The 24467-nt window shown below is 59.0% G+C and overlaps 2 protein-coding genes across 6 annotated transcripts; one reads left to right on the top strand and one right to left on the bottom strand.

The window, feature by feature from the left end:
• Positions 1 to 913: 913 nt before the first annotated feature.
• On the top strand, positions 914 to 8476 carry RNF215 (ring finger protein 215). Of its 2 annotated transcripts, none has more exons than XM_082418439.1 (9): positions 914 to 1304; positions 1561 to 1704; positions 2188 to 2259; positions 2340 to 2425; positions 2846 to 3002; positions 6876 to 6992; positions 7070 to 7213; positions 7456 to 7558; positions 7648 to 8476. In XM_082418439.1, the coding sequence occupies exons 1-9, from the start codon at positions 1017 to 1019 to the stop codon at positions 7668 to 7670; spliced, it is 1134 nt and encodes a 377-aa protein (XP_082274565.1). In that variant the 5' UTR covers positions 914 to 1016; the 3' UTR covers positions 7671 to 8476. The 2 variants fall into 2 exon arrangements, with proteins under 2 accessions (XP_082274565.1, XP_082274564.1); XM_082418438.1 differs by having other exon boundaries at positions 915 to 1304; positions 6873 to 6992.
• Positions 8477 to 8980: 504 nt separating this feature from the next.
• Positions 8981 to 24453, bottom strand: CCDC157 (coiled-coil domain containing 157). Of its 4 annotated transcripts, none has more exons than XM_082418429.1 (12): positions 24315 to 24453; positions 21047 to 21178; positions 18077 to 18335; positions 16209 to 16380; positions 14863 to 15508; positions 14092 to 14169; positions 13543 to 13733; positions 12998 to 13174; positions 12661 to 12829; positions 11440 to 11579; positions 10895 to 10983; positions 10475 to 10805 (listed from the first exon to the last, which is right to left on the bottom strand). In XM_082418429.1, the coding sequence occupies exons 3-12, from the start codon at positions 18322 to 18324 to the stop codon at positions 10556 to 10558; spliced, it is 2160 nt and encodes a 719-aa protein (XP_082274555.1). In that variant the 5' UTR covers positions 18325 to 18335; positions 21047 to 21178; positions 24315 to 24453; the 3' UTR covers positions 10475 to 10555. The 4 variants fall into 4 exon arrangements, with proteins under 4 accessions (XP_082274557.1, XP_082274555.1, XP_082274556.1 ...); XM_082418430.1 differs by having other exon boundaries at positions 21108 to 21178; XM_082418431.1 differs by lacking the exons at positions 10475 to 10805; positions 21047 to 21178 and adding an exon at positions 8981 to 9267 and having other exon boundaries at positions 24315 to 24441.
• Between the last annotated feature and the right edge of the window lie 14 nt (positions 24454 to 24467).

Here is a 24467-nt window from a genome sequence, read left to right as displayed (position 1 = left end):
TGATGCCCTATTTGTCTGACTTCAGGCTGATCTCAGACTGTCTTATTCTCTCCATCTTATTCTTCAGGAGCATCTTGATAGTTCAACGTTGGTGGTTATACAGGTGTTCCCTGTAAAATTCTTTCAATTTTTCTGCATGCTTGAAATTTTTCATAATAAAATATTGGGGGAAAGAGTGTCATGGCTCCTCAGGCCTTTGCCCTTTTATCACGACACAATTTTTTAAAAGTTTTCAGACTGAGCCAGCTTCCAGCAGCAGCAACGCCTGGGAGAGAAGGACGAGTTTTAGGGCCATCCATGGAACTTTCACATTCCGGTGGGCATCAGACATGACTTGTTGGGGGTGAGGCAATGCTGGTCTTCTATCGTGCCCGTTTCAAGGCCTGAAGACCCAGCCTCTGGGCCCCACTGAGGAACTGTGTTAGCTGGGAGTCCCTGGCCCCTCTCTGCCCCTCCAGGACCCTTGCTTCAATCTCGCCCCTCCCCACCCCCCGAATGCCTGTCAGGCCAGTCTCTGGAGTTCAGTCTGGTGGAGAAATGGAGAACCAGGCCAACCGTGTGATCGTCGGGCGGCTCCAGAGCAAGGTCTAGCGTCCAGAACGCCAGAAGTTCCTCGTTGCTGCCCTTCTGGGGCCCCAATCGTGCCTCCGGCTCCCCAAGTCGCCAACTATCTTCCAACTATCTCCGTCGGTCTCCCTTCCTCTGGTCTCCGCCGTCTGACAACCGAAAGCTAGGAGTGCCTCCTCTGACTTCCCACCTCTGCTCCTTGACCTGGGCTCCGCCCGGCTCCAGCCCCGCTGACCGCCGGCGCCTGTGTTCTCCACGGCCACCAGGGGGCGCGCGCGACCGGGTCTGGGTGCAGGAGCCGCCGCGAGCCCACCCCGCCTCCCGGCGCTCCTCCCCGTCCGGCCACGGCCCCGCCCCCGCCCCTCCCGGCGTCCCGCCCTGTCCGGCCGCGGCCTGGCTCCCTCCGCTTCCCCACGCTCCCAGGACCCCCGGCGCCCCTGTCTCCGGCCATGGGCTCCGCCGCTCGCCCCGCGCCGAGGTCGCCGCCGCCGCCTCCTCCTCCGCCGCCGCCGTCGCCACTGCTGCTGCTGTTGCCCCTGCTGCCATTCTGGCTGGGCCTGGCGGGGCCCGGGGCCGCGGCGGACGGCAGCGAGCCCACTGCCAGGGCGGGGCGGGGCGGGGCCCGCGCCGTGCGGGTGGACGTGAGGCTGCCGCGGGAGGACGCTCTGTTGCTGGAGGGCGTCAGGATCGGCCCCGAGGCCGACCCGGCGCTCCCTCTGGGTGGCCGCCTGCTGCTGGTGAGCGCCGCTGAGCCATATGGCCCCCGCCCCGCCGTATACCCTGCACCCAGATCCAGCCTTCATCCTGGACCAAGCCCTGTCAGCCCAGCGCCCCTTCCCCAGGCTGCCCAGGCCCCCAGCATTCCGGCTTCCAGAACCTGAGATCAGATGCCCTCCCCTTCAGACTCGTTCCCAAACCCTGGCCTTGCATCGTCTGTGTGACCGATCCCCCTTCCTCCCCCTCCTCCCTCTACCATGGCCCCTCGCCCCACAGATGGACATCGTGGATGCTGAGCAGGAGGTGCCCGTAGAAGGCTGGATTGCAGTGGCATACGTGGGCAAGGAGCAGGAGGCCCAGATTCACCAGGAGAGTCAGGACAGCGGCCCACAGGCCTATCCTAAGGCTCTGGTTCAGCAGGTGCAGGGGGTGTATGTGGAAAGGGGGCTGGAGGAAGGGTTTTCAAGGCAACTGCTAGAACCAGACTACCAGGTGGGCCCCTAAGGAGCTTCCAGAGAAGCCCTGGGCCTGGCTGGGGCAAGGGACCCCAGGGGTAGACTGGAGTCAGTGTGGTTGGCAGCAGGGAGGTGGGAGGAGGCCAGAGAGAGTCAGGAAGCTCAGCCAGACTTTGAGAGTATCCAATGGGGAGTTCCTGCTGGGGGTCGATGGGCAGGCCTGCCCTGCTTGGACCAGGGAAGGCACAGTATTATTTGGGTCCCCCAGAGCATCTGGGGGGAAGGTGAGAGGAATAAGGGTTTTTGCCCTTGATCTCAGGGAGCTTATAGCTGATCTGTCCAGAGGAAATGCTAACCGCAGAGCCAGGAGCTGAGAATAACTATGACCACAGGTGGTGAGACAGGTGTGTGGGCAGGGTGTGTGCTAGCCTCTGCCTCTGTCCTGCAGATGCGGAGGGCGCTCTTCCTGGGAGCCTCTGCCCTGCTTCTCCTCATCTTGAACCACAACGTGGTCCGAGAGGTAAACCGGATCAGGCTTTCGGGGCATGTAGGCTGGGGAATGGGTGACCCGGCCTGGCTGACCTCCCTGTCCCCCTACAGCTGGACATATCCCAGCTTCTGCTCAGACCAGTGATCGTCCTCCATTATTCTTCCAATGTCACTAAGCTGTTGGAGGCACTGCTGCAGTGAGTTGGGGTTTGGGCTCAAAGGACTGGGCTTGGGTGCTAGGGTCCTTGGCTTTGTCTTGGGCTCAGGGGTCCTGGGACCAGGGCCTTCCCTGTTAGTCTGAGACTGTAGCCTCCTAGTCTGAAAAATGGGTGAGGGGACTAGAAGGAGATGATTCTATGGGCTCTATACGTGGAGGTGATTGGCTCCAACAAGGAGGAAGCCAGATTCCTGATTGACTCTTCCCTGTGCTTGAGGGCCTGCTTGGCCGGCTGTTATGAGAACTAGAAAAACCACTGGCTGGGAAAGGCGTGGGGGCCAAAGCAGAAGGGCTGTGGGGTGATACGGGGGTATCCTTTTCCCACAAGGCCGGGGTGAGTGGGTCCGGGCCTCTCCTCCCAAGAGCCCTTCCGTCTGGCCCCTTTGGCCTTCCCTCCCAGGAGGACCCAGGCCACGGCTGAGATCACCAGCGGAGAGTCCCTGTCGGCCAACATCGAGTGGAAGCTGACCCTGTGGACCACCTGTGGCCTCTCCAAGGACAGCTACGGAGGATGGCAGGACTTGGTGTGCCTGGGAGGCAGTCGGGCCCAGGAGCAGGTGGGTGCCTGGGGAGAGGAGGTGGGGGTGGGGGGACCACACACCTGACTTGTCTCCAGTCCTGTGGCCTCTTCCTGCCCTGGTGGGGAGGACCACCCCTTGCACCTCCCAGGGCTGCTGTGCGGGTTCAGGGGCCGGGTGGGTGCTCAGTGTGGTGCCTGACCCGGGGTCATGCACAGTCAGCCTTAGCTGCTGCTGTTGTCACGTCCCTGTCCCTCTCAGAAGCCTTCTTTGACTCCCTATCACCTGCAGAATGAAGTTCAAACTCCTTACCTGGCTTTCACAGCTCTCCTGATCACTCACCGTTTTTTTCCCAGTCTTCTCCCTACACTCCAGCCACTCTGTGCCATTTACCGGTCTCCACTCACGCCCCGGTCTCCTGCCACCGGGGCTTGTCTGTAGGCTTGGACACCCTCTTTCTCCAGTTCTGTATGTCCCAGTCCAGCCAGAGCCCTCACAACTCATCCTACTGCCTTCTTTGGAAAACCTCCCTCACATTGGGCCCCCAGCCCCCCTACTACTTTTATTTTTATTTTTTTAATTCTTTTTTAATTTTTAAAAGAAATTTATTTATTTAATTTATTTATTTCTGGCTGCATTGGGTCTTTGTTTCTGCGCGTGGGCTTTCTCTAGTTGTGGCGAGCTGGAGCTACTCTTCGTTGTGGTGCACGGGCTTCTCATTGTCGTGGCTTCTCTTGTTGTGGAGCACGGGGCTCTAGGAATGCGGGTCAGTAGTTGTGGCGCGCAGGCTCAGTAGTTGTGGCTCACAGGCTCTAGAGCACAGGCTCGATAGTTGTGGCACACGGGCTTAGCTGCTCCGCGGCATGTGGGATCTTCCCAGACCAGGGATCGAACCCGTGTTCCCTGCATTGGCAGGCGGATTCTCAACCACTGCGCCACCAGGGAAGCCCCCTCTCCTGCTTTTAAATCACAGCAGTGCTTTGTCAGGCCCTTCATAGGCCTCTTAGGACAGCCCATCCTGTGTGACCGTTGGGGACTGTGACTTTATCTCCCGAAGGCCAGGCTGTGTCTTATTTGTCTCTGGCTTTCCCAGTGCTCAGCATAGAGAGGGTCAAAGGTATTGTGTCTACAAGCATTTCTCAAATCCACACTCTGCAGGGCAGGTTTGCCCCGCTCTCCTGACACGCAGCCTCCAGCATGCCTTGGTGGATGGGGAGCCGTGCAAGGCAGCTTCAAGTCAAGCAGACTTGGAATGAGGCTCTGAAACCTTAGCTGGGCAATGTTAGGCTGCGTGTTTAACCTCTGGTCTTACGTTCCTCATTTGTGAACAGGTATAGCACACGGCCGCAGGATTGTTGAGATCGTGAATGTAAATCTCACGGCGGGCACTGAGCAGATGGGTGGCTGCTCTGCTACAATACCTGTATTGTTATGAGTGCTCGAGTAAGTCAACAGTCGCCAAAGGACTTCTGATATTCTAGGACATTTGGGGCTCCGTGAGAAGGGCTGTGGAGGGTACAAAAGGCCTGGAAGACCCGGGCTCTGCCGTTCAAGGCCTCAAAGACAGGCAGAGAAGAGGAACTTACACGGAGGCAGCCCAGACAGCACGATTTCGCTTGAGCAGTGTGAACCGCAGTTCTGCAGAGGGAGCGGGCAGTGAGGCTGCGGGAGTGGAAGGAAGGGCTTTCTGGAAGAGGAGAGAGCCCGCCCTCTCTCCCCCTGGAGGGCAGCCCACATGGACTTCTGGGAGGGGCAGGCATTTGGGGAGGGGCTGTCAGATGCGAGACTGGGAGGAGGTGCGAGCAGAAAGCCTGGAGCTCAGAGAGGAGCAGGCCAGGAGCGTGCCCAAGAGGCCAGGAGGTGGGCACATACTGTAGGTCAGGTGAGGCTGGCTGGTTGTGAGGGCAAAGCTGAACAGCCTTGACCTTGCTGCTGGCTGGGGTGGGCCAGTACAGGTGTTGGGAGCCCACGGGTGCTGAGGTGTCTGAAGGCCAGCCAGGGCCAGCTCTCAGCCCTAGGGCCCATTCACTATTCCTCCAGCCTCTGGGCGTCCAGAGCTGTAGCCAGCATGTATCAGAAAAGTCCGATGACCATGTCCTACTGCTCTGATGGACAAGGCCCAACCCTGCCCTCTCTCCTCACGTGGGGGTCCCCAAGATGCACCAAGCCTGGGGAGATGGGGTCTCTGGCCTCCAGTAGAGCTCCAGGCCAGCCACACCCTCGGCCCACCCAGAACTCACTGGCCGCTCCAAAGCACGGAGCTCCAGTTTCTGCCCCAGAGAGCTTACAGTATAAAGGTCGCGCGAGTCCTGCCACGTGTCAGCCTGGCTCAGCATGGCAGGGGGTATGAGGACAGGACAGCTCCAGCCCTGGGCTCATGCGGCCCCATCAGGAGAGGAGCTAGGCCAGAGACACTGTCACCTGCTGGGGTGATGACTGAGCTGGTGAGGGGCATGGCCCTCCAGTCATGGTGAAGGCGCCTGAGCTCAGCCTAGGGGCTTCGGGAGAGCTTCCTGAGTAGGTGTCACCATCCCACCATGGATGAAAGGGGACGGGGACACAAGCCAGGGGGCAAGGGTGGGACAGAGCGTGAAGCTGGGGCTCACAGACCCCTCTTGGCAGTGGCCCCCAGAGTGCTTCCACCCTGAACAAAAGCAACATCTTGTGACCCTGACAGCACCCAACCTTGCCCATCAAATCACTTCTCAGCCCCTCTCCCACCACGTGTTGGCAGTTGAACTTCAGCATTGGCTGGGGAAGAACACGGTGGCAGAAAACTTTTAAACGAATACATTTATTAGTTGTGACACATCCGCAGGCCTGCGTGCTGGTGGGTCAGCGGCTGGGTCTTGCTTCCTCCGCTGTGTCATCTCCTGAGCCAGCTGTTGAGTGGTCACAGCCTGTCTGCCGCACTGGATATGGTGGCAGTTCAGTCTACGTCAGTGTGTCCCCCTGGGGGCCTCTCAAAGGCGAAGTGAGGTACCTCAGACGTGGTTCCCTCCCACCAGAGCGAGCTGGAGGACTGCTGAGGGCAGAGTGGGTATGAGGAGGGTGGCAGGGGAGGTGAGGGGGGAACATTTGCCTGGCAGGGTTGGTCAGGGAGAGCTTCCAGAGCAAGAGGTGTCCAAAGCCATAAGCCAAGGGAGGGAGCGTGGAAGAAGAGCATTAGTTCCCAAGACCGGGAACAGTGTGGAAAGGCACAGACATGGGAGGGGCAGGGAGCATGGGCGGGGGGAGGGGGGAGGGGTGGAGATCAAGGGCCTTGAGGGCCCCCTGGTAGAAGAGTTTGGGTTTCCTCCTGAGGATGGGGAATGTGGAGGAGGCGGGAGGGGAGCATCAGAGGGAAGGGTCAGGTAGGGGTGCTGTGTAATCGGGTTTGCAGGTGAGATCCCTGTGACTGTGGGTGGGAACTGGGCGGGTGAGGCCTGAGCAGGGCACCTGAAGAGCAGCAGAGTGGGGAGGAGAGGAGGGGCGTGCGGGGCGTCTAGGGAGTGAGGAGGCAGGGCCTAGGGACTAGTGCCCTCTCAGGCTGTGAATGCTCAGCCTGGATGGGGGTGGGTGGGTGGGTGATGGCAGCCAGGAGAGCAGACCAGGAGGAGTGCTGGGTAGGGATGGGGGTCCTGGGCTGGGGAATCTATGAGACTGTCAGTAGATGCTTCTGTGAGTGCACAAGCACCAGGTTTGTTGCCCAGGATTGGCCTGGGCTGAGCACTGATGTAGGGTGGAGCTGGGGCAGTCCCTGAGAGAGCACGGAGCGGAGGTGGGGGACAGCAGCTTCAGAAGAGGAAGCCTGGCGCCTCCGGGGTCATGGTGCCCATGGACCTCATCTGCCTGGTCCTTGGGGTGGATTTACTGGGTAAAGAGGGTGGGGTGGCCCCAGTGCCCCTGACACCCTGCTCTTCTCTCCAGAAGCCCCTGCAACAGCTGTGGAACACCATCTTGCTGGTGGCCATGCTCCTGTGCACAGGCCTCGTGGTCCAAGCTCAGCGGCAGGCATCCCGGCAGAGCCAGCGGGAGCCCCGAGGCCAGGTGGGAGCCAGCCCTCGGGGGCCCTCGGGAGCCCTGGTGTCCCCAGCCCTCGGGAACTGTGTGCCCTTCCCCCACAGGTGGACCTGCTCAAGCTCCGGGTGGTGCAGAGGCTGGCGTCCCTCAAGACCCGGCGTTGCCGGCTGGGTCGGGCAGCACAGGGCCCCCCGGAGCCTGGTGCTGAGACCTGCGCCGTGTGTCTGGACTATTTCTGCAACAAGCAAGTTAGTGCCCTGGGCAGAGGCCAGCCTTCGGCTGACACGTGATGCCCCCTACCCTGCTCCCAAGAGACCTGAGAAGTACCCCAACCAGGCCTTCACCCAGCCCCACCAGAGCTATGGAAAGCAGCATGGGGGTGGGGCAGGTCACAGGGGTTTCAGTTCCCCAGCTCAGGTGAGGGCGTGGGGCCTGCTACCCCCACTGGAGGCCTATGCCTGTGGCCTGAGCCCTCTCCCCCACCCTGCAGTGGCTCCGGGTGCTGCCCTGTAAGCATGAGTTTCACCGAGACTGCGTGGACCCCTGGCTGATGCTCCAGCAGACCTGCCCGCTGTGCAAATTCAACGTCCTGGGTGAGCACCAAGGGTGGGGGCCCTTGACCGTCTCCACCTGGTTCCCACCTGACACCTCCCTCCCTGATATTTTTTCTCCTCTCCTGCAGGGAACCGCTACTCAGATGATTAGCTGCCCCGGCTGGGTCTCTGCATGTGGGGAAGGGACCCCTCCACCTGCATCCCGGCCCTGGGCCCTGGGTGCCTGAAACAAGACGGCAGGGGGAACAGGACAGAAAACCCTATGGGTGGAAGGAGGGATAGGGGCCTCCCCTGCTGAGGGGCAAGGTGCCCACCACATCCACACTGGGATGGAGGGACCACAGCCCCCAGGCTGAGGATGCAGGGCCCAGACCCGGCAGGAAGAGAGGCTGCTTTGGGGCCTTTCTCTGCCATCCTGGGGTGCCTGCCCTCCACTCAGACAGCTCCCAGGACTCTGGCCAGGGACCTGGGGAAGAGGGTGTGGGCAGTGCTGCTGTTCCCAGGGCTCTGGGAGCTCTCTGGCCTGCCTGTCAGGGCATCCCTGGGGGCTGAGGCTGCAGTGGCCAGGTTTTGTGCTTATTTATTGGGGGGTGGGTTGGGAAAGGAGCTATCCGGCCTTGGGGGCACTCTAGCCTGACCATATTCCATGACACATCTTGGTGAAGGCTATGATGTTAAACCTAGCGGCCCTTCCATTGCCTGCTACCCTCGGTCCTTGGGCACCGGCAGCTGCAGGTCCCATGGCCTGTCCAGCTGGGCTCCCTTCTGGGGCCTGGCTGGGACCAGAGGCCTTAGAAACCATCTAGTCCTGTGCTTCTCCGTGGGGCTACAGGTTGCTGACCAGGATACTTGAAGCCACAGGATAAATGTGGTACATCTTATAGGGGCATCCGTTTTTTTAGATTTGGGGTATGGGAGGTTTAATATTAAAATAAACATGGATATATTTTAACATAAGATGTAAAATTTGTGTGGATGTTTTAAGATAAACAAGTCGCCCTGGAGTCTACTGCCCATGGGAGGCGGATTCTAAAATGGCCCCCAAGATTCCCCCAGCCCCCATGGACACGCCTTATGTGATCCTGGCACTATGACGCTGATGGATTTTACTCCTATGATTAGGTTATGTTATATGGCACAGTTGACCTTAATATGGGAAAGCATCCAAGTGGGCCTGACCTAACCACGTGAGCCCATTAAAAGTAGAGAGTTTTCTCCAGCTGGTGGAAGGAGAGGAATTCAGAAATTTGAACCATGGAGGGGATTCAATGCCTGAGAAATTCTCTGTTGCCGACTTGAAGATGGAGGGGCCACGTGGCAAGAAGTTGGATGGCCTCTCAGAGCCCAGGGTAGCCCTGACAGCGGCACCAGTTCGACAGCTGCAAGAACCAGAATTCTGCCCACAATCAGAATGAGCCTGGATTCTGTCCCACACCCTTGCAAAAAGAAGGCAGATGCTTTTTATTTTTTATTTTTGGCTGCGTTGGGTCTTTGTTGCTGTGCGTGGGCTTTCTCTAGTTGTGGCGAGCGGGGGCCACTCTTTGTTGTGGTGTGCGGGCTTCTCACTGCGGTGGCTTCTCGTTGCGGAGCACGGGCTCTAGGTGTGCAGGCTTCAGCAGTTGTGGCACGCGGGCTCAGTAGTTGTGGCTCTTCGGCTCTAGAGCACAGGCTCAGTAGTTGTGGTGCACGGGCTTAGTTGCTCCGCGGCATGTGGGATCTTCCCGGACCAGGGCTCGAACCCGTGTCCCCTGCATTGGCAGGCGGATTCTTAACCACTGCACCACCAGGGAAACCCCTGGCAGACGCTTTGATTTCAGCCTTGTAAGGCCCTGAGCAGAGAACCCACCCACACAGGGCCCGGACGTCTGACCTACAGACCTGTGAGCTACTGAATGGATGCGGAGAGGAGCCGGGCCGTGACAGGTCCTCCCCCTGCACTTGGGCCTGGGCCCCCTGCCTCAGGGAGCACACCTGAGGGCTGGCTCTCACCTGTGAGGGGCCCAGTCCAGACAGCCCAGGCTCCCTCAGCGAGCCCCCGGGCTCCACAGAAGCAAGAGTTGGGCAGCCCGTGGCCATGCCAGTTCAGCTACACACACAGCTCTTCTTGACTTTTCTCTGTAAACTGAGGTGCTCTACTTGTTGGCCTCCTGACCAGGGAAAACTGTCATAGAAAGCCAAGAGCATCTCCCATCCTACCCCCACACCCAGAACTCCTCAGCAAGGTCTTAGCGCCTGTCCTTCACAGGCGGGGTGGCTCAGGACAGGCTGGAGGCTTCGTGAGGAAAACGACTACTGCAGGCCTGGTGTGGCTGGTGGCATCAGTGCCCTGGCCCCAAGGGACAGGCCTGGGAAAGCCAGGGCTGGCTTGGGGTGTCCCACTCTCTGGCTGGGTGAAGGCTTGCCCTGCCTTCAGTGGCCTCCTGGGGATCCAACCTCCTGGATTTAGAGAAACCCTTTCTGACTTGTGTTTCCTGAAGGTGAGGCGTTCTGCAGTGAAAGGGGGGCTGATTTTCTTGGATCCTTAATGTCCCCATCCCCAGGTTCACAGCTGGGTGGTCCCTGCCTGCCTCTGTGAGCCTGAGCCAGGACCCCGGCCTCTGACTCCTTCCTTGCCTCAGGTGTCCTCACCGGGCCCGCCGTGGCGGCTGCTCTCCTTCCCCTGCGCACCCCCTACCCTGACCCTGCTCTTTATTGGTGGGGGTCACTGAGTCCATGTTACCCCTTAGCCTTTGCTATGGGGATCAAAAGACTGCCTTTCACATCGCCCAGGTGCTAGAAGCTTCTTTCTGCCCTCGGTGTGTCCTCTTCCCCCACTGCCCCTATCAGGAGGGAGGCAGGAAGCTCCCATTTACTGAGCGTGCCAGGCCTCTGCTGGCCAATGACCCACATGGCTGGGGACTCAGGACAGGGAAGGAAGGACTCTTGCCCTGCTGAGCCAGTGTGGTGAGGCCAAGGTCGCTGTGAGCAGATGGCCTGGGCTTTATTACATGGGGTGGGTTGCCAGCTTCCCGCCTTCCAGCCCCATTCCACTGCAGGCTACGTGGGCCGCTCCTGGGGCTGGTATGCAGGGCCGGCCTGGCCCCGGCTTGGTGACAGTCTCCTTCTCAGCCTGGCCAAGGCCTGGATGGGGTTCTGGGCACAGCTGGTCGAATGGGTCACATCCTCCAGAGAGGACTTGCTGGGTTGACCGCAGGGCTGCTGAGGCGGGGAGGCCTGGGGCTGGCCCGGCAGGGTCCTGCCCGCACTGGCCGTCCTGCTGCAAGGTGAGTGCCGCCTGCCCAGGGGCCTGAGGGAGGACCAGACGGCAAGATCCCCTGTGAGCGAGGGGGACCACCCCACCCCCACACGCCCCGCCTCTGACAAAGCCTCACTCACCCTGGAGATGCTCTCTGGGCCTGGGCTGGGGGCGCTGCTCCGTGGATTCCCTTGCTGGGAGGGCTCCAGAGCTGGTCCTGTGGGATCAGCTGCAAAGAAAACCAAGCTCAGAAAGGCCCAGGATCCCCTCTGCAGCGAACAGAGAGGGTGTCATAGAGGAGGCGGGAGGGCCTGATCCTGTCGCCACGGCCCCTTCCTCTGAGGGGCAGGGTTTGGAAAGCCTTCCAGGGCCTGTCCTTAGCCGTGGTAAGGGTGGAAAGGTTTGCTTTCTCACAAGACTCCTGGTGCACTTGAAATAAAGGTTCAAAGGGCTAGAGGGGGGATTTGGAGCTAGAAGGCACGGTAACATCCTCATGCCTTCCTGAATCGTGGAAGATGGTTCACAAAAGCACAGCCTAAAGCCACCTGTCATGAGAGCCCCGTGTGCAATGAGCTGGGCTGACGGCAGATTCCCCGGGGGAAGCTGAAGACCTCTGCTGGGTTGGGGGCCTCTTCCAAGTCCCCAAGGGCCGGCCCCTTTCAGGTGGGGGAGCCATGCTGCCCACCTTGAGGCCCCCCTGCTGGGCCACCTCCCGGATCTTAGACAGCATGGATCGCAGCCGCCCGTTCTCCTCCTGTAGGACCCGGATACGGATGTCGTTGGCCTGCACCTGCTTCTCCATGTCGTCCGTGACGTTGCCAGAGCCTGTGGAGACCCACTATCTGGCACCCAACCCCATCAGGTCTGCCTCTTGTGCCCAACGAGACAGGACCTCAGAGGGCAGACACGCCAGCCGGTATGTGCCTAGGGTCCCCTGCCGGTGGCCCTGCAGGTGGGCGGGGTCAGCATACTGGACCTCCCACCTCATCTTTTTTCTCCTGAGGCCTTGTTCCCCCCACTCCCCCCGCGCTCCCTACCCCCCTGCCTGCTGGGAGGTGACCAAAGCCTTGCAGAATTTGAGAGCTGAGGGGGACCTGGAGCTCACCAAAATTTAGCACATAGGTAAGAAAGTGAAGCTCTTCCAAGGCCACCTGTTTTCGGAGGGCCCGAGAGACAGTGACTCGTCCAAAGCCACAGCCAGCTCTTGGATATGAGTCTCAGGAATTCAGCAAGGATGTTCTTTCCCACTGCTGGGGGGACAGATGCTCCCCCTGACTCTGAACCCAGGCAAGGTGCTGCCTGCTCTGGTTATCAGTTTCCTGGTTTGTCACAAGCGGCTGCTACCTGCCTCGCGGGGCGGCTGACAGGGTAACACAAGGGCCCAGCACTCACAAGTAACGACTTATCATGACAAGCTAGATTGCAGTGGATCATCCCAACAGCTCTGCACGGGGATTCACCCCAGAGCCTCAGGGGGCTGGAGGGGTTAGGACGAGAGCCCACGTCACCGGGCAGTCAGTCTTCCACTGAGATGGGTCCCTGGCACTCCCATGGACACTGGACAGTTGAGGCTGTGCCCCTGGAGCTGGCCCCACGGTGTAGTTTGGGGAGATGCCAGGACAGGGGACATGGAAGCTGAGCAAGGACTGGCCTGTGACGTGGTACAGAGCACAGGCTACACAGGTAGCCAGACCTGGGTCTGGATTTGGCTGTGTGACTCTGAGCAGTCACCTCCCCACTGGGCCTCTGTGTCCCCATCCACACAGAGGAGTGGGTAACTCGCACAGCACCTATGTGTTGTGGGGGCTCTGCCACCCTTGCTGTGGACCCGTGTCCTGCCCTGATGAGCCCTCAGTTGCCCGCCCCCAGCCCCGGCGTGCCCTCTGCACCAACCCCGGGCCCCTACTTTGGATCTGGGCTTCCACAGGCCTGTGCAGGTCCGGAAAGGCCACCAGCAGCCTCTCCCGCTCCCTCAACTCCACGAGCTCGCGTTCTAGCTCCGAGATGGTCAGCTGCAGATCCGCTGTTGCCTGCTCCAGGCCTTGCTTCTCTCGCTGCAGGCTCTGCAGCAGCTCCTGGGGCAGGGGAGGCTCAGAGCTGAGGACCGGCTCCCAGCCCCCTGGGGACACCCCATCACCATCACTCCCCAGGCACGGGGCAGGCCCGCAGGTGCTTAGCTGGCTGGAGGTTCCTGCAGAGAAAGGGAAGTGCCGCCCCTGCCCCATCACCCTGCCCGCTCACACCTGCTGGGCCCGCAGCTGGCACTGCCCCTGCTCCCTCTCGCTCTGCACGTGCTGCAGCTGCTCCTCCACGTGGACCCGCTGGGCCTCGGCCTTGTCCAAACTGCCCCTCAGCTCCTCACGCTCCTGGTCCAGGGTGTCCAGCTGCTGTAGCAGGGCTCGCTGTTTGGCCTGCAGGGACTGAGCCGGGATGGGCAGGAGGGAGGCCATGAGGCCCATGGGGCCAGGCCCAGCCACGCAGGACAAAGGAGGCAGCTGTATCCAAGCCCACCCCCTTGTGCTACATCTGTCTGTGCACATGCGTGCAGTGGAAGGGGTGGAGGGAAGAAGGGAGCAGACTCCAACCCTAGCAAGGCCAGGACCCCCAAGCTTGGAGATCCTGCCCCGCCTGGAAAGCAGACCTCGCCCCCACTTCTTTCCAGTCACAGTCGCCACTCAGGAATTCTTCTCCTTAGGTCTCCAGTGTCTCCCCGCTGTCAGTGGAGCCCTTTCTCTCCCTGCAGCCTTCGTTGCAGGAGCCCAGGCGCTGACGAGGCTCCCAGCCTCACCTCCTGGTGGCGGACCATGCTGTCGACACGGGCCTTCTCCTTGTCCAGCTCTGTGCTGGCCCAGCGGATCTGCTGGCTGGCTCCGTCCAGCCGCCCTGCCAGCAGCTGCACCTGCTCTTCCAGCTGCTGCACCTGCCTCTCAGCCTCCGCCCTGTGCTCAGCCTCCTCTTGCAGCTCCTGGGCCTTCGTCTCTGCAGGATTGAGCGGGCAGGGGAAGGGGTAGAGCGGGGGAGCCCTGGGGAGTCCCTGCACTGCCTCTGACCCAGGACGAGACCTGGGAGGTGGGGGCTGGTCACAGGACATCTCTGGGCCTCAGTGTCCTCAGCCACAAAATGGGGCTCTGAACCCTGCCTGAGGTGGGTTCTGAAAACAGAAGGTACTTTCTGGGTGGGAGGTGGCATCACCCAACAGTGTGGCCTGTCAGACCCAGCCTCCTCTGTGGTTCCCTTTAGCTTTGCCCCCGAAGCCCAGGAGACAGAGACAGAGGGTGCTGGTCCAGCCACCGAGCACAGGGCACACGGTACAGGGCTCCATGGCAGGGCTCCTCACCCACGGCCCGCGTGGACTCCCGCTGCTGCTTCAGCTCCCCCTCCAGGGTGGACACCTTTGTCTTGAGGTCACTTGTTTCTATGGCAGCCGAGAGAGAGGCCCTTCAGAGGCTCCCTTGGGCCTGGCTGGCAGCCTCAACGCCCAGTGCACCCCACAGCGTGGTGGCAGCCCTGGCCAGGGTGGAGGAGTGCCTGGGCTTGTGGGAGGAGTTCTGGGGAGGTGCCAGGAGGCCTGGGTCCCTGTCCACTCTGCTTCCTGTCAGCTGGCTGACTCTCTGGGCTTCAGTGTCCTCCACGGGGGTGACTTGCCCAACTCCCTCAGGCCTCACAACTTCAGCAGGAGCTGGCCCACTGTGAGTGCCATAGCTGCGTCTCTCTGCCTGACGGCTTCTACTGAAGCCAAAGAGGGGCCTCAGCTGGCTGGAGCTACCCAGGGGATGAACTCCCCAGGAGTCCCCTTCGGTGACCGACAGGAGTGAGTGTATGAATTTGCCGCTCCCTCGCCCCTCTGGTGGGACGACTCAGACTTCTACACGGGCTCCTGCGTTCCCCAGTGGGATTAAGCTCCAGTTGCCCGCAGTGTAACCGGCTTGATGAGCACACCCCTTTCCCCCTGCCTTCCCTTCCCTGTGTCTGCTGCCCACTCCCAGTCCAGGTTTCTTCTACACCGACTCCCAGCACCCACAGCCCCATTGCGGGGTCTGCTCCTGGGGAAGCCCATGCTCAGGCTGTGGCAGAGCCTGGCACTGAGGGTCCGGCCTCAGGCACACACCTGCGAGCAGCTGCTGCCTGTCGCGCTCCCACTGGGCCAGGCGCTGCTCGGCCTCATCCGCCTGCTGCCGCTGTGCCCCCTGCTCCCGCTGCAGGGCCTGCTCCAGCTCGCCTACTTGCTTCCTCAGTCTGTCCTTCTGCCCCTTAGCCTCCTCCAGCTGGGCCCTGAGGGGCCCCACAAGCTGAGTGAGGGCCCCCATGTGTTTGCTGAGGCGTGTCAGGTCTTTGCTCTGCTCAGCCGCCCAGTGGCCCACGGTGGTGGCCGGCAGCGGCCTGAGCCCCATGCTGTCCTGCATCAGATGCTGGAACTGGCCTAAGGACGAGGGCAAGTTCTGGCTCTGACACAGGGTGATGACCATCTTGCCCACCTCCCGCAGGCTGCCCTGCACGCTGGTGCACGCATCACAGGGCACCAGGGCTGTCTCCACGGTCTGGGAGTGGACACTCCTGGTGTTTTCGGCCATCCTGGCTGGACACGGCAGGGAGATGCGGACAGAGAGTCTGTCCAGCTCTTGGCAGGTCTGGGGCAAGCCTGGCATTGGGGAGGCGGGCTTGATGAGCTTGGCGGTCACAAATTCAGGGCTCCTGGCTGGCTCGCCCTTGGCTGTGGGCTTGGAGGTGGGGGTCTCCCCTTGGTTTGCCCTTTTCTGTAGTCAGGAAAAGAAAGGGAAAGCAGGTGAGGGAGATGGGCCTGGGAGGTGACCAGCTCTCTGGGGATTTCTGTGACAGCAGCCACTCCTGATGCTCAGACCTTCAGATGGTATCTGATACCAATGTGAGTGAGAGAGCGAACCTTCTCCTTTCTGCTGCCCCAGCTTACCAAGCCCAGGCTCCATGCTGTTACATGCATGGCACTGGGAGGGTAACACCGTGACAGACACAGCTGCCGGGTACTGGGCCCTTGCTTAGCAGACTTGTCTGCTCTTGTGTTGCTGAAGCCACTCTCAGTTTCAGTTTCCTTCCCATCATGGTGACAGTGGTCCTGCCCACCAGGTGGTTGTGAGGGTTACGGAATAACCCATAACAAATGGGGTTCTTACAAACACCATTCCCCAACAATGCCCTGGGAGGTAGGGACTGTTATCACCCCCACTGCACAGATGAACAAACTGAGGTTCAGACTAGGTAGGATTTTTCCAAAGCCCCATAGTGTAAACTGCAGAACCAGGTGGCCCACACATGACCCCCGAGGCCTGCATTGCGAACTGCCAGGCTGCATGGGCCTTGAGTGGGGGCTCCAGAGTGGAGCCAACGACAGATGTGGTGCACATGTGGTGTGCGAGGAGCCTGGGGCAGGTGGACTGGTGTGAGGGTGACCGCAGTTGGGGAAGCGGGTGGCCGACCCACCTGGGGGGCCACCTGCCGAATGAGCATGCCCAGCCTCAGCAGGCTGTTCCAGAAGCGCCGCACTGTGAGCCCCACAGACATGCAGGGCCTGGCAGCCCTGGCGGGGGGCACCGTCTGCTCCAAGCCAAGGTTCTCCAAGTAGCTCGCGCAGCTCTGAAGCAGCAGCAGGAGCCTGTGGGCAGAGATGGCAGGGTTGGCTGGGGCAGAGCCCAGCGCCAGTGTGCCCTCACACCACACGACCAGCAGCCTCCAGCTCTGGGAACCGGCCCGGGCGTCAGGGACTCGGAGCATCTCAGAATATGCTCTGCCCGACCCAAGAGCCACTTCTTCCAGGAAGCCCTCCCTGAAGGCTAAGCTTGGGGCCCCTTCGGGGCCTCCTGGGTGGCAGCACTTCTGCCTGGCTGCTCCCCACTGTACTGGGAGGCTCTGGGAGGACGGGCCTTGCCTCGGTTGTGTCCAGAGTCCTCAGAAAGTGCTGGGTAAGTGGCTGCCTTCCATCATGTGGCTCAGAGCCTTCACCTCGCAGAGGACCCAGCTGAGACCCCCAGAGCGGAGGAGGCTGCGCACGGCCTCAGGGTGAGTGTGCAGGGCAGCGTGCCCTGCGGTTTCCTGATTCGAGTTGGTGGGGGGGGCGGTTCTTCTGTGGGACGAGCTGCTTCTGCGACAACGGAGACTGGAGTGAGAGAGCCAGGTCCCTATCCTACCCTGAGTCAGGGGCTAATTGTAAGGAAAAGGGTTGTTGGGAAGAGAAGTATGTATTTGCGTGGGAATCATGCTGTTTTAAAAGAAGAGGTACTGTGTTTACAAAACATATGGGCAGATAAATGACCTCAACTTGTTGCAGGTGCAGGAGGGTCATCCCAAACCAACTGTGCCCTTGGGCAGAGAGGGCCTGGGGGAGGGGGTGCTGACCGCTCCAGGCCCTGCCCCTCTCTGGGCCAAGGTGTCCTCCTCTGTGAATGGGGACAATGAATGAGCAGCACTGGAGGGTGGAGAGTGGCCTGGACAGAGGGGCCAGGCGAGGGGTGGGAAGGCGGGTCAGCACCAGCTTTCTAGAAGGCGGATGGGTGAACTGGGCCCTGACGGGCTCGGCCAGTCCAGGGACGAGTAGGCGGGGCACTCCTAGCAGAGGGCACAACAAGGAAGGAAGGTGTGTTCTGGGCTCACACATGTTCAGCCCCCTACAGGGTCCAGGTAGTACTTTCACACCGTTGGCTCCTCCAGGCCTCTGAGTGGTTACCCTGGCTTCTAATTGTCTCCAGGCAGGTCATCCCCAAACTGCTGGGGTCCCTGCCTCTCTGTCCCCCGTGACTTCATTAGCATGCAAGGTTTGGAGCACATGGAGCCTGGGCTGCGGTCCCCAGGGAGTGGAGGCTGACGACCATGCTAATGTGAATGACAGTGTAGAAGTGGTGGGGCTGCAGGGGAATCCACTGGCCTCCTTCCCAGCAGGGCCAGGATTTGGAAAAGCACATCCTGTGTCTGGCCCTGTGACACATGGAAGGGACAGGAAAAACAGCCTGGGATGGAAAGTCTGAGCAGCAGCTGTAGTGTCCTCGACACACAGAAACCCTAAGGAAGCAGCTGGCAGTGGCTGGAGAAGTAGCCGTCAGAGCTGTGGTGTCACAGAGACCAACAGGGTGGCCAGCAACTCCCTGAGGGTGGAGTATAAGACACACAGCACAGCACGACACAGGTGAGATTGCTGTGAGGGCCCTGAACCAAGCTGGCCCCCGACAGCATTCAGTCAAAGGTGACTGTTGTCATCAATGTCATCACCCCCGCCAGAAGCGGATCCTGTGGCTGCTACTGGTTTATGGGGTGGGTGCCAACATCCTGAGATGACCAGGTTTGGTCCAGGCTCTCACCTGTCAATGACCAGCTCCAGCAGCACAGCGTGGGACAGCTGCGTGAACTCGGGGTCACCCGGCACGTGGTCGTAGTGCTCTAGCAGGGCCACCATGTCCAGGTCACAGGCCATGCGGTCAGGGAACTTCCAGGAGGGGAAGCGCACGGGCCCGGCACGCGAGAACACGTCCACGATGGCACCCTGCAGGTCAGTAAGGTCCCTGCGCAGGCTGTCCATGCAGGCCTGGCTGCCCAGCAGGTGTGCCATCCTCGTGGCTCCTGGGGTGGACAGAGAGGATCTCCGTTAGCCAGAGCCATGCGGCTGCTGCTGCAGGAAGCTTCTGAAAACCCCAGAAAACCTGCTGAAATCCAACCTTGACCCTGGGGAGAAGTCGGTTCCCTGGCCCCTTCGGGACCTGCTTGTGGGTGACCTCACCAGCCTCCCTCTCATCCACCCTACCCCACGCCCACACTACTGATTCCCTCGGTCCACAAGTCCCTCTGAGGACCTGTGTGCGCCAGGCCCCTGCTAAGTGCTGGGTGGATACAGCTGTGCATGAGGATGTACCTGCTGTCCTTCCCTCCCTGAGCAAAGCACTGGACGGCTACTGACAACGAAAAGACAGTTGTAGCTACAGTATGATGGGGAGCACTGGACCACCCCTGGCCACTCTCGTCTCCTGCCTGGACTGCAGCAGCAGTTCCAGCTGGGCCACAGGCCTGCCCACTGGAATCTGATCCACTTCTGCTATGGAGACCTGGGCCAAGCCTATCTGACCACATCACACTGGCCAACAGCCCCTCAGGACTCACTTTGGCCCTTGGGAGAAAGCCTACCTCCAGGCACACCCCTCCCCTTGTCCTCTCTAGTCACCTCCCCTCCCCTCTCCTCCACTCCACATACCATCAGCTACAAGCAGCAGCTCCTGTGCAGGCACTCGTTTCTGAATCCGTGCCCATCTGTCTCTTCCATCTGAGTCATGCTTCCCCCATCCAATTCCCATCACCTGCCTAACTCCTCTCATCCTTCAGGGTTCCCGGACATCACCTCCTCCAGGAAGCCTTCCCTGAGCACCCTCCAGGCTGGCTTAGATACTCCCTCTGGGCTTCCCCCATCTTGGCCCTGATCGCTCTCGCAGAGGAATGGCCTCTGCTCTCCAGGACGGGTCCTCACCGCACCTCAGTCACTGTGGTGTCCCCAGTATGGCAGCCTGGGGCCTGGCCTATTGCAGATGCTCACTGACAAATGAACGACTAGTAATTGAATGGAGAAAAGAAAAAAGAATCCACAAAGAAAATTTAAAATACCTTGACTTTGGGAGGAAAACAAGTCCTGAAGTGTAAGAGAGGAACACCTGAAAATTTGTATGGATAGCTATCCTAATCACTCTGGTGACAGGGGGCCCATTATATGTTGATACAGGGGTCCCAGTCCTGCCCCTTTCTGGCTGTGTGGTCATGGGCAAGTCACTGCACCCCTCTGAGCTCCAGCTGTCTCACTTGTAAGATGGGGACACCGTCCCCCATCAGGCCAGGTGGTATCTGCAAGTAACGTGCTTGGTCCAGGACTTCCCTGGTGGCGCAGTGGTTAAAAATCCGCCTGCCAATGCAGGGGACACAGGTTGGTTCCCTGGTCTGGGAAGATCCCACATGCCGCGCAGCAACAAAGCCCATGTGCCACAACTACTGAGCCTGCACCCTAGAGCCCGTGAGCCACAACTACTGAGCCCTCGTGCCACAACTACTGAAGCCCATGCGCCGCAACAAGAGAAGCCACCGCAATGAGAAGCCCACGCACCACAACAAAGAGTAGCCCCTGCTCACCACAACTAGAGAAAGCCTGCGGGCAGCAATGAAGACCCAACGCAGCAAAAAATAAAAAAAAAATTAAAAAGTGCTTGGTCCAGGGCAAGGCACCAGTAAAAGTTCTGCAGCCATAGTAACTATTATTACTGTGATTACTATTACTAGCAGTAACAATAGCAAAGACCATCCTTGTCTGGAGCTGCTGTCTATCTTCCATATTTCCTGTTCTCCCCTGCGGCCCGCACAGATTGCTCCCCTTCCATCTTTGCCGTGTGTGGACATCAGAAGACAGTGATTTGGATAAACCATCCCTGGCCCTTGACTCAGAAGGTCTGGCCCCTCCCATGGCTCTTCGCAGGCCTCTCACAGCAGGTGTCAGAGCCAGCAGCCCTGTGGATGCCGAGCCCTGGTCCTTCCCCACCCTGCAGTGGGGCCCCTTGTCCTTTGTGGTTTTCTCAGCAGCAGAAAGTTCCTTGCACCAAAGCCCCACCCTGCAGCAGGGGCTCCTTGGGCAGGATTTAGGCCCCCAGGAAGTCCAGGCCTGGCGGGGAAACCTCTCTTCCTCCAACCTGTTTCCATCTCCCAACCTTCCTCATCGCAGAAAATGGCACCCTCACTGGAAGCACCTGGGCACTTCCTCGAATCCCTTTCCTTTATCCCCACATCCAGGCACCCAGTACTGCCAGCTCCACATCCCACCCACACTGAGAACCCGCCACCTCTGTCCATCAACACTGCTCCACACCCGCCACCTCCCCCAGACCACTGCCCCAGCCTTCCTGAGGGTCGCCCTCTCCCCTCTGCCCAGCACCCCCTCGCACCTCGGCGTCTCACCCCCGCAGAATATGCTTCCTCCCCATACTCTGTCTAAATAAGATGCCTCCCTCAGGTCCCCGGGCTGGTGAGGTCCCCTGTTACACATTCTCAAAGCAGCCTGTGCTTTTCCCTCCCAGTACACACCACAGTGGCATGGAATCATTGAGTCATTATTTGCAGTTGGGAATCCGTCTCCCTGTGAGCACATAGACCGTTTTTGAGTTCACTGCAGTATGACCTGGCCACCTGGGCTGGGATCTGAGGGCCTGCCTGTGCCCACAGGTGCAGGGAAACTCAGAGGCCCCAGGGTGGTTCCTGAGGGCAAGCCAGCCTCTCCGGCCTCCCAGAGGACTGGGCCCTGTCCTCACCTCTGCACAGGTGCCTGTCTGTGGAGCTGGATGTCTGAGTGTCCCCGGCTCTTGGACTTGCCTGTGGGCTTTCGGGCTCAGGGTCAGAGGCTCAGCCAGGTGCCTGGCTTCCCGTGTCCAGCTCTGCAGTCCCTGGGAGTGGATGAAGGGAGAGTGAGGGAGTGGGCACTCAGGGAGGGCTTCCTGGGGGTGGGGGGCAGGGAGGAGGCTGTCCCAGAAGAAGGGGGTTGTTTCAGGCTGGAGGATGGGGTGAGGGAAAGGGCAGGTGGGGTTGCCAGCCTTGAGCCTGAGCACCGCTGGCTCTGACTACAGGACCTACTGTCGGCCACTTCCCAAATCCACCTCCTTTATTTATTTATTTTTATTTTTTGGCTGCACTACGTGGCACGTGGGATCTTAGTTCCCTGACCAGGGATTGAACTTGCACCCTCTGCATTGGAAGCGCAGAGTCCTAACCACTAGACCGTCAGGGAAGTCCCCAAATCCACCTCCTTTAAACAGATGAGGAAACTGAGGCTTTGGGAAGTTAGGGGGCTAGCCCAAGATCACTCAGGGAGCTGGGGCTCTTGAGTCCAACATCTCTGCTCTGTCTTCAGGCCATACTACTTCTAGAGCAGCACTGGACAAAAGAAATATAATGCAAGCCATGTATGGGTTTTAAAATTTTATACTCGCCACATTAAAAAAACTAAAAAGAAAGAGGTAAATTAATTTTAATAACATATATTACTTAACTTAATATACCCAAAATATCTCTTCAATGTTAAATCAATATAAAATATTAAGTCTATTTTTTTGCATTAAGTCTCAAAATCCAATGTCTATTTGACACTTATAGCACATCCCAATTTGGACCAGCCACCATTTTCATATACAGCACCATATGGGCTGGTGGGTACTATATCGGACAGTGCAGGGGTAGGGGGTCAGATCCTGTGTTCATTAAGCAGATGGTGACTGAGTATCTTCTACATGTTGGGCATTGTGTCAGGGATAGGGACAGAGCAGGGCACACAGAGCACTGTCCCCCAGGAAGCACCATCTATGTCTGAGGGTCTCTGCAGGGGGCAAGTCTTGGTGTGTCAGCTCTACAGTTCCACCCTCAGGTGGGGTGATGAGTCCCTACAATACACACACACACACACACACACACACACACACACACACACACACGTCCACTTCCCACATACAAATGTTGCCCCAGTGATGGCCTCTCATAAGATACTGCCACCCATGAGGTGTTATGTCCCCAAAGAATGAGGCAGAAACAAACAGAAAAACCGACTGAAACATTCTGGGTTTCCTTCCTGGAATGGCAGGAAGGAAATAAATACAGCAAGCAAGAAATCCCACCCCGGGAGGAAGGGTTTTCAGGTGGCAAAGCACCTGGAACTCAGGAGCTTGCTTGTGCAGACATTAAGAAACAGTGACCTTGGGCTTCCCTGGTGGCGCAGTGGTTGAGAATCTGCCTGCCAACGCAGGGGACACGGGTTCGAGCCCTGGTCTGGGAAGATCCCACATGCCGCGGAGCAACTAAGCCCGTGAGCCACAGCTACTGAGCCTGCGCGTCTGGAGCCTGTGCTCCGCAACAAGAGAGGCAGCGATAGTGAGAGGCCCGCGCACCGCGATGAAGACTGGCCCCCGCTCGCCGCAACTAGAGAAAGCCCTCGCACAGAAACGAAGACCCAACACAGCCAACTATAAAAAATAAGTAAATAAATAAAAATTAAAAAAAAAAAAAAGAAACAGTAACCTGTTCACCCTCAAATAACTACAGCTGCCATCTGGGGCCATCTGGGGCCAGATGTTAGATTCTGGTTCTGATGAGCAGCAGCAAATGCCAAAGCAGTAAGAATATATGAGAGCAAAACACAACATAGAAAAACATCCGAGGTTACCCTACATCGTTTCTTCTGAACAGTGGGGGTTTGCAGATACAAGCCTGTTTTAAGAAACACGTGTGTGTGTGTGTCAAGTGAAGGAACATTTGACACAGGTTTTCTCTGTAATTCCTGGGTCCTGAGTAGAACCCTCGCCCTGAAGCTGCCAGCCCCGCACTGTTCCTGAGATCACACAAGTGCTGGCACTAATTGAGCCACCACTACCCTGTGGTGGGATACCCTGTGGTGGGAGCAGCAGGTAACTCTGCCTCTCCTCAGGTCCCTCAGCCCAAGGTGGACTTTTAACTCGCAGAGAAGTGAAGGAGCCTTTCCTGCACTCCCGTTCAACATTCGAGTCCCTTCCCTCTCTTCTCCTGCTTCTCTCTCATGACCCCTGGGACTCTACCCCTCAGGTAAAGATTATGCCTCCCTCCTGGCCAGTGCACCCATGGAAACACTTTGGAAACTCTAAAACCATTTAAATGGCAGTGTCAGTCTCTGACTCAGGAGTGCTAATTGCCTGGATCCCTGGGGACACTGAAGGAATCCAGTGAAGACAAAGGAGTAAGTAACTGCACTAGTAGAAAAGAATGACCTGGGTTTGGATTCCCACTCCACCATGTGAACTGAGGATGTGAACCTCACTGTCCTCACCTGTAAGTAAGTTGCTATACGAAATAAATGATGGAATGCATGTAGCGTTTGGCACACGGTCTGGCTCATGGTACGTGTTCAATAAAGCCTAACTATCATTATAATTCAACATTAATAATAACAATGACATAAGCCAGCTATGGTGTGTATGTGAGGAAGAGAGACGGGGAGGAGACTTGGGAGGGCATCTTTTCCTATCCCCCCTCCCCCACCCCCCATTTCACAGGTGAAGAAATTGAAGTCCAGGCAAGGGTTCAGGAGTTGGGAGAGAGGGGAAAGGGAGGAGAGGCTCTCAGGAGGGGAAGCGGAAAGGGCGGGATTCAAGATGTACTGCGGAGCGGGGAAGTGGTCCGCAGGGACCAACCTGCGGGCGTGAGGGGTGGAGCCTAAAGAAGAAGCCTTGATTTGAATTGGTCTACGGGGTTTGCGGGCTTGACTATGGAAGGCAGGGGTGGAACTGGAAAAGGCAGGCCCGCGGGAAAAGGAACCCGTGGGAATTAGGGATTGAGATTTGGGAAGGGGGTCTGAAAGAGGTGGGCCTGAAAGCAAAAGAGGGGGCTGGGGGAATAGGGAGGCGGGGCTTTGGCCAAAGTGGGAGGCCAATGGGAGAGAGCGGGGGCCTTGGAAGGCGGGGGTCGGAGGGAGAGAGGAATCGTCTGGTGGAGTAAAGGGGAGGGGGGCCGGGGCCGTGGGGTGCGTGCGAGGGCGTCGGCGGGAGATGTAAAACGTCTCACCAGTCTCCGGCGTCGCAGCCTCAGCCACTGTGCCTGGTCGGCTCATGAAACTGCCCCCAGGTGCGCCTGCCGCTCCTGGGATCCCCGGCAAAACCTATCCCGGCTCCCCGACCGCTGCCACGGCAACGGCGTCTCTCGAGAGGGAGGGGCGGG

This window comes from Balaenoptera physalus, assembly GCF_965194825.1.
Source record: "Balaenoptera physalus genome assembly, chromosome: 12".
In the NCBI taxonomy this organism is placed as follows: Eukaryota; Metazoa; Chordata; class Mammalia; order Artiodactyla; family Balaenopteridae; genus Balaenoptera; species Balaenoptera physalus.
This window is presented reverse-complemented; position numbering and strand designations above follow the sequence as displayed.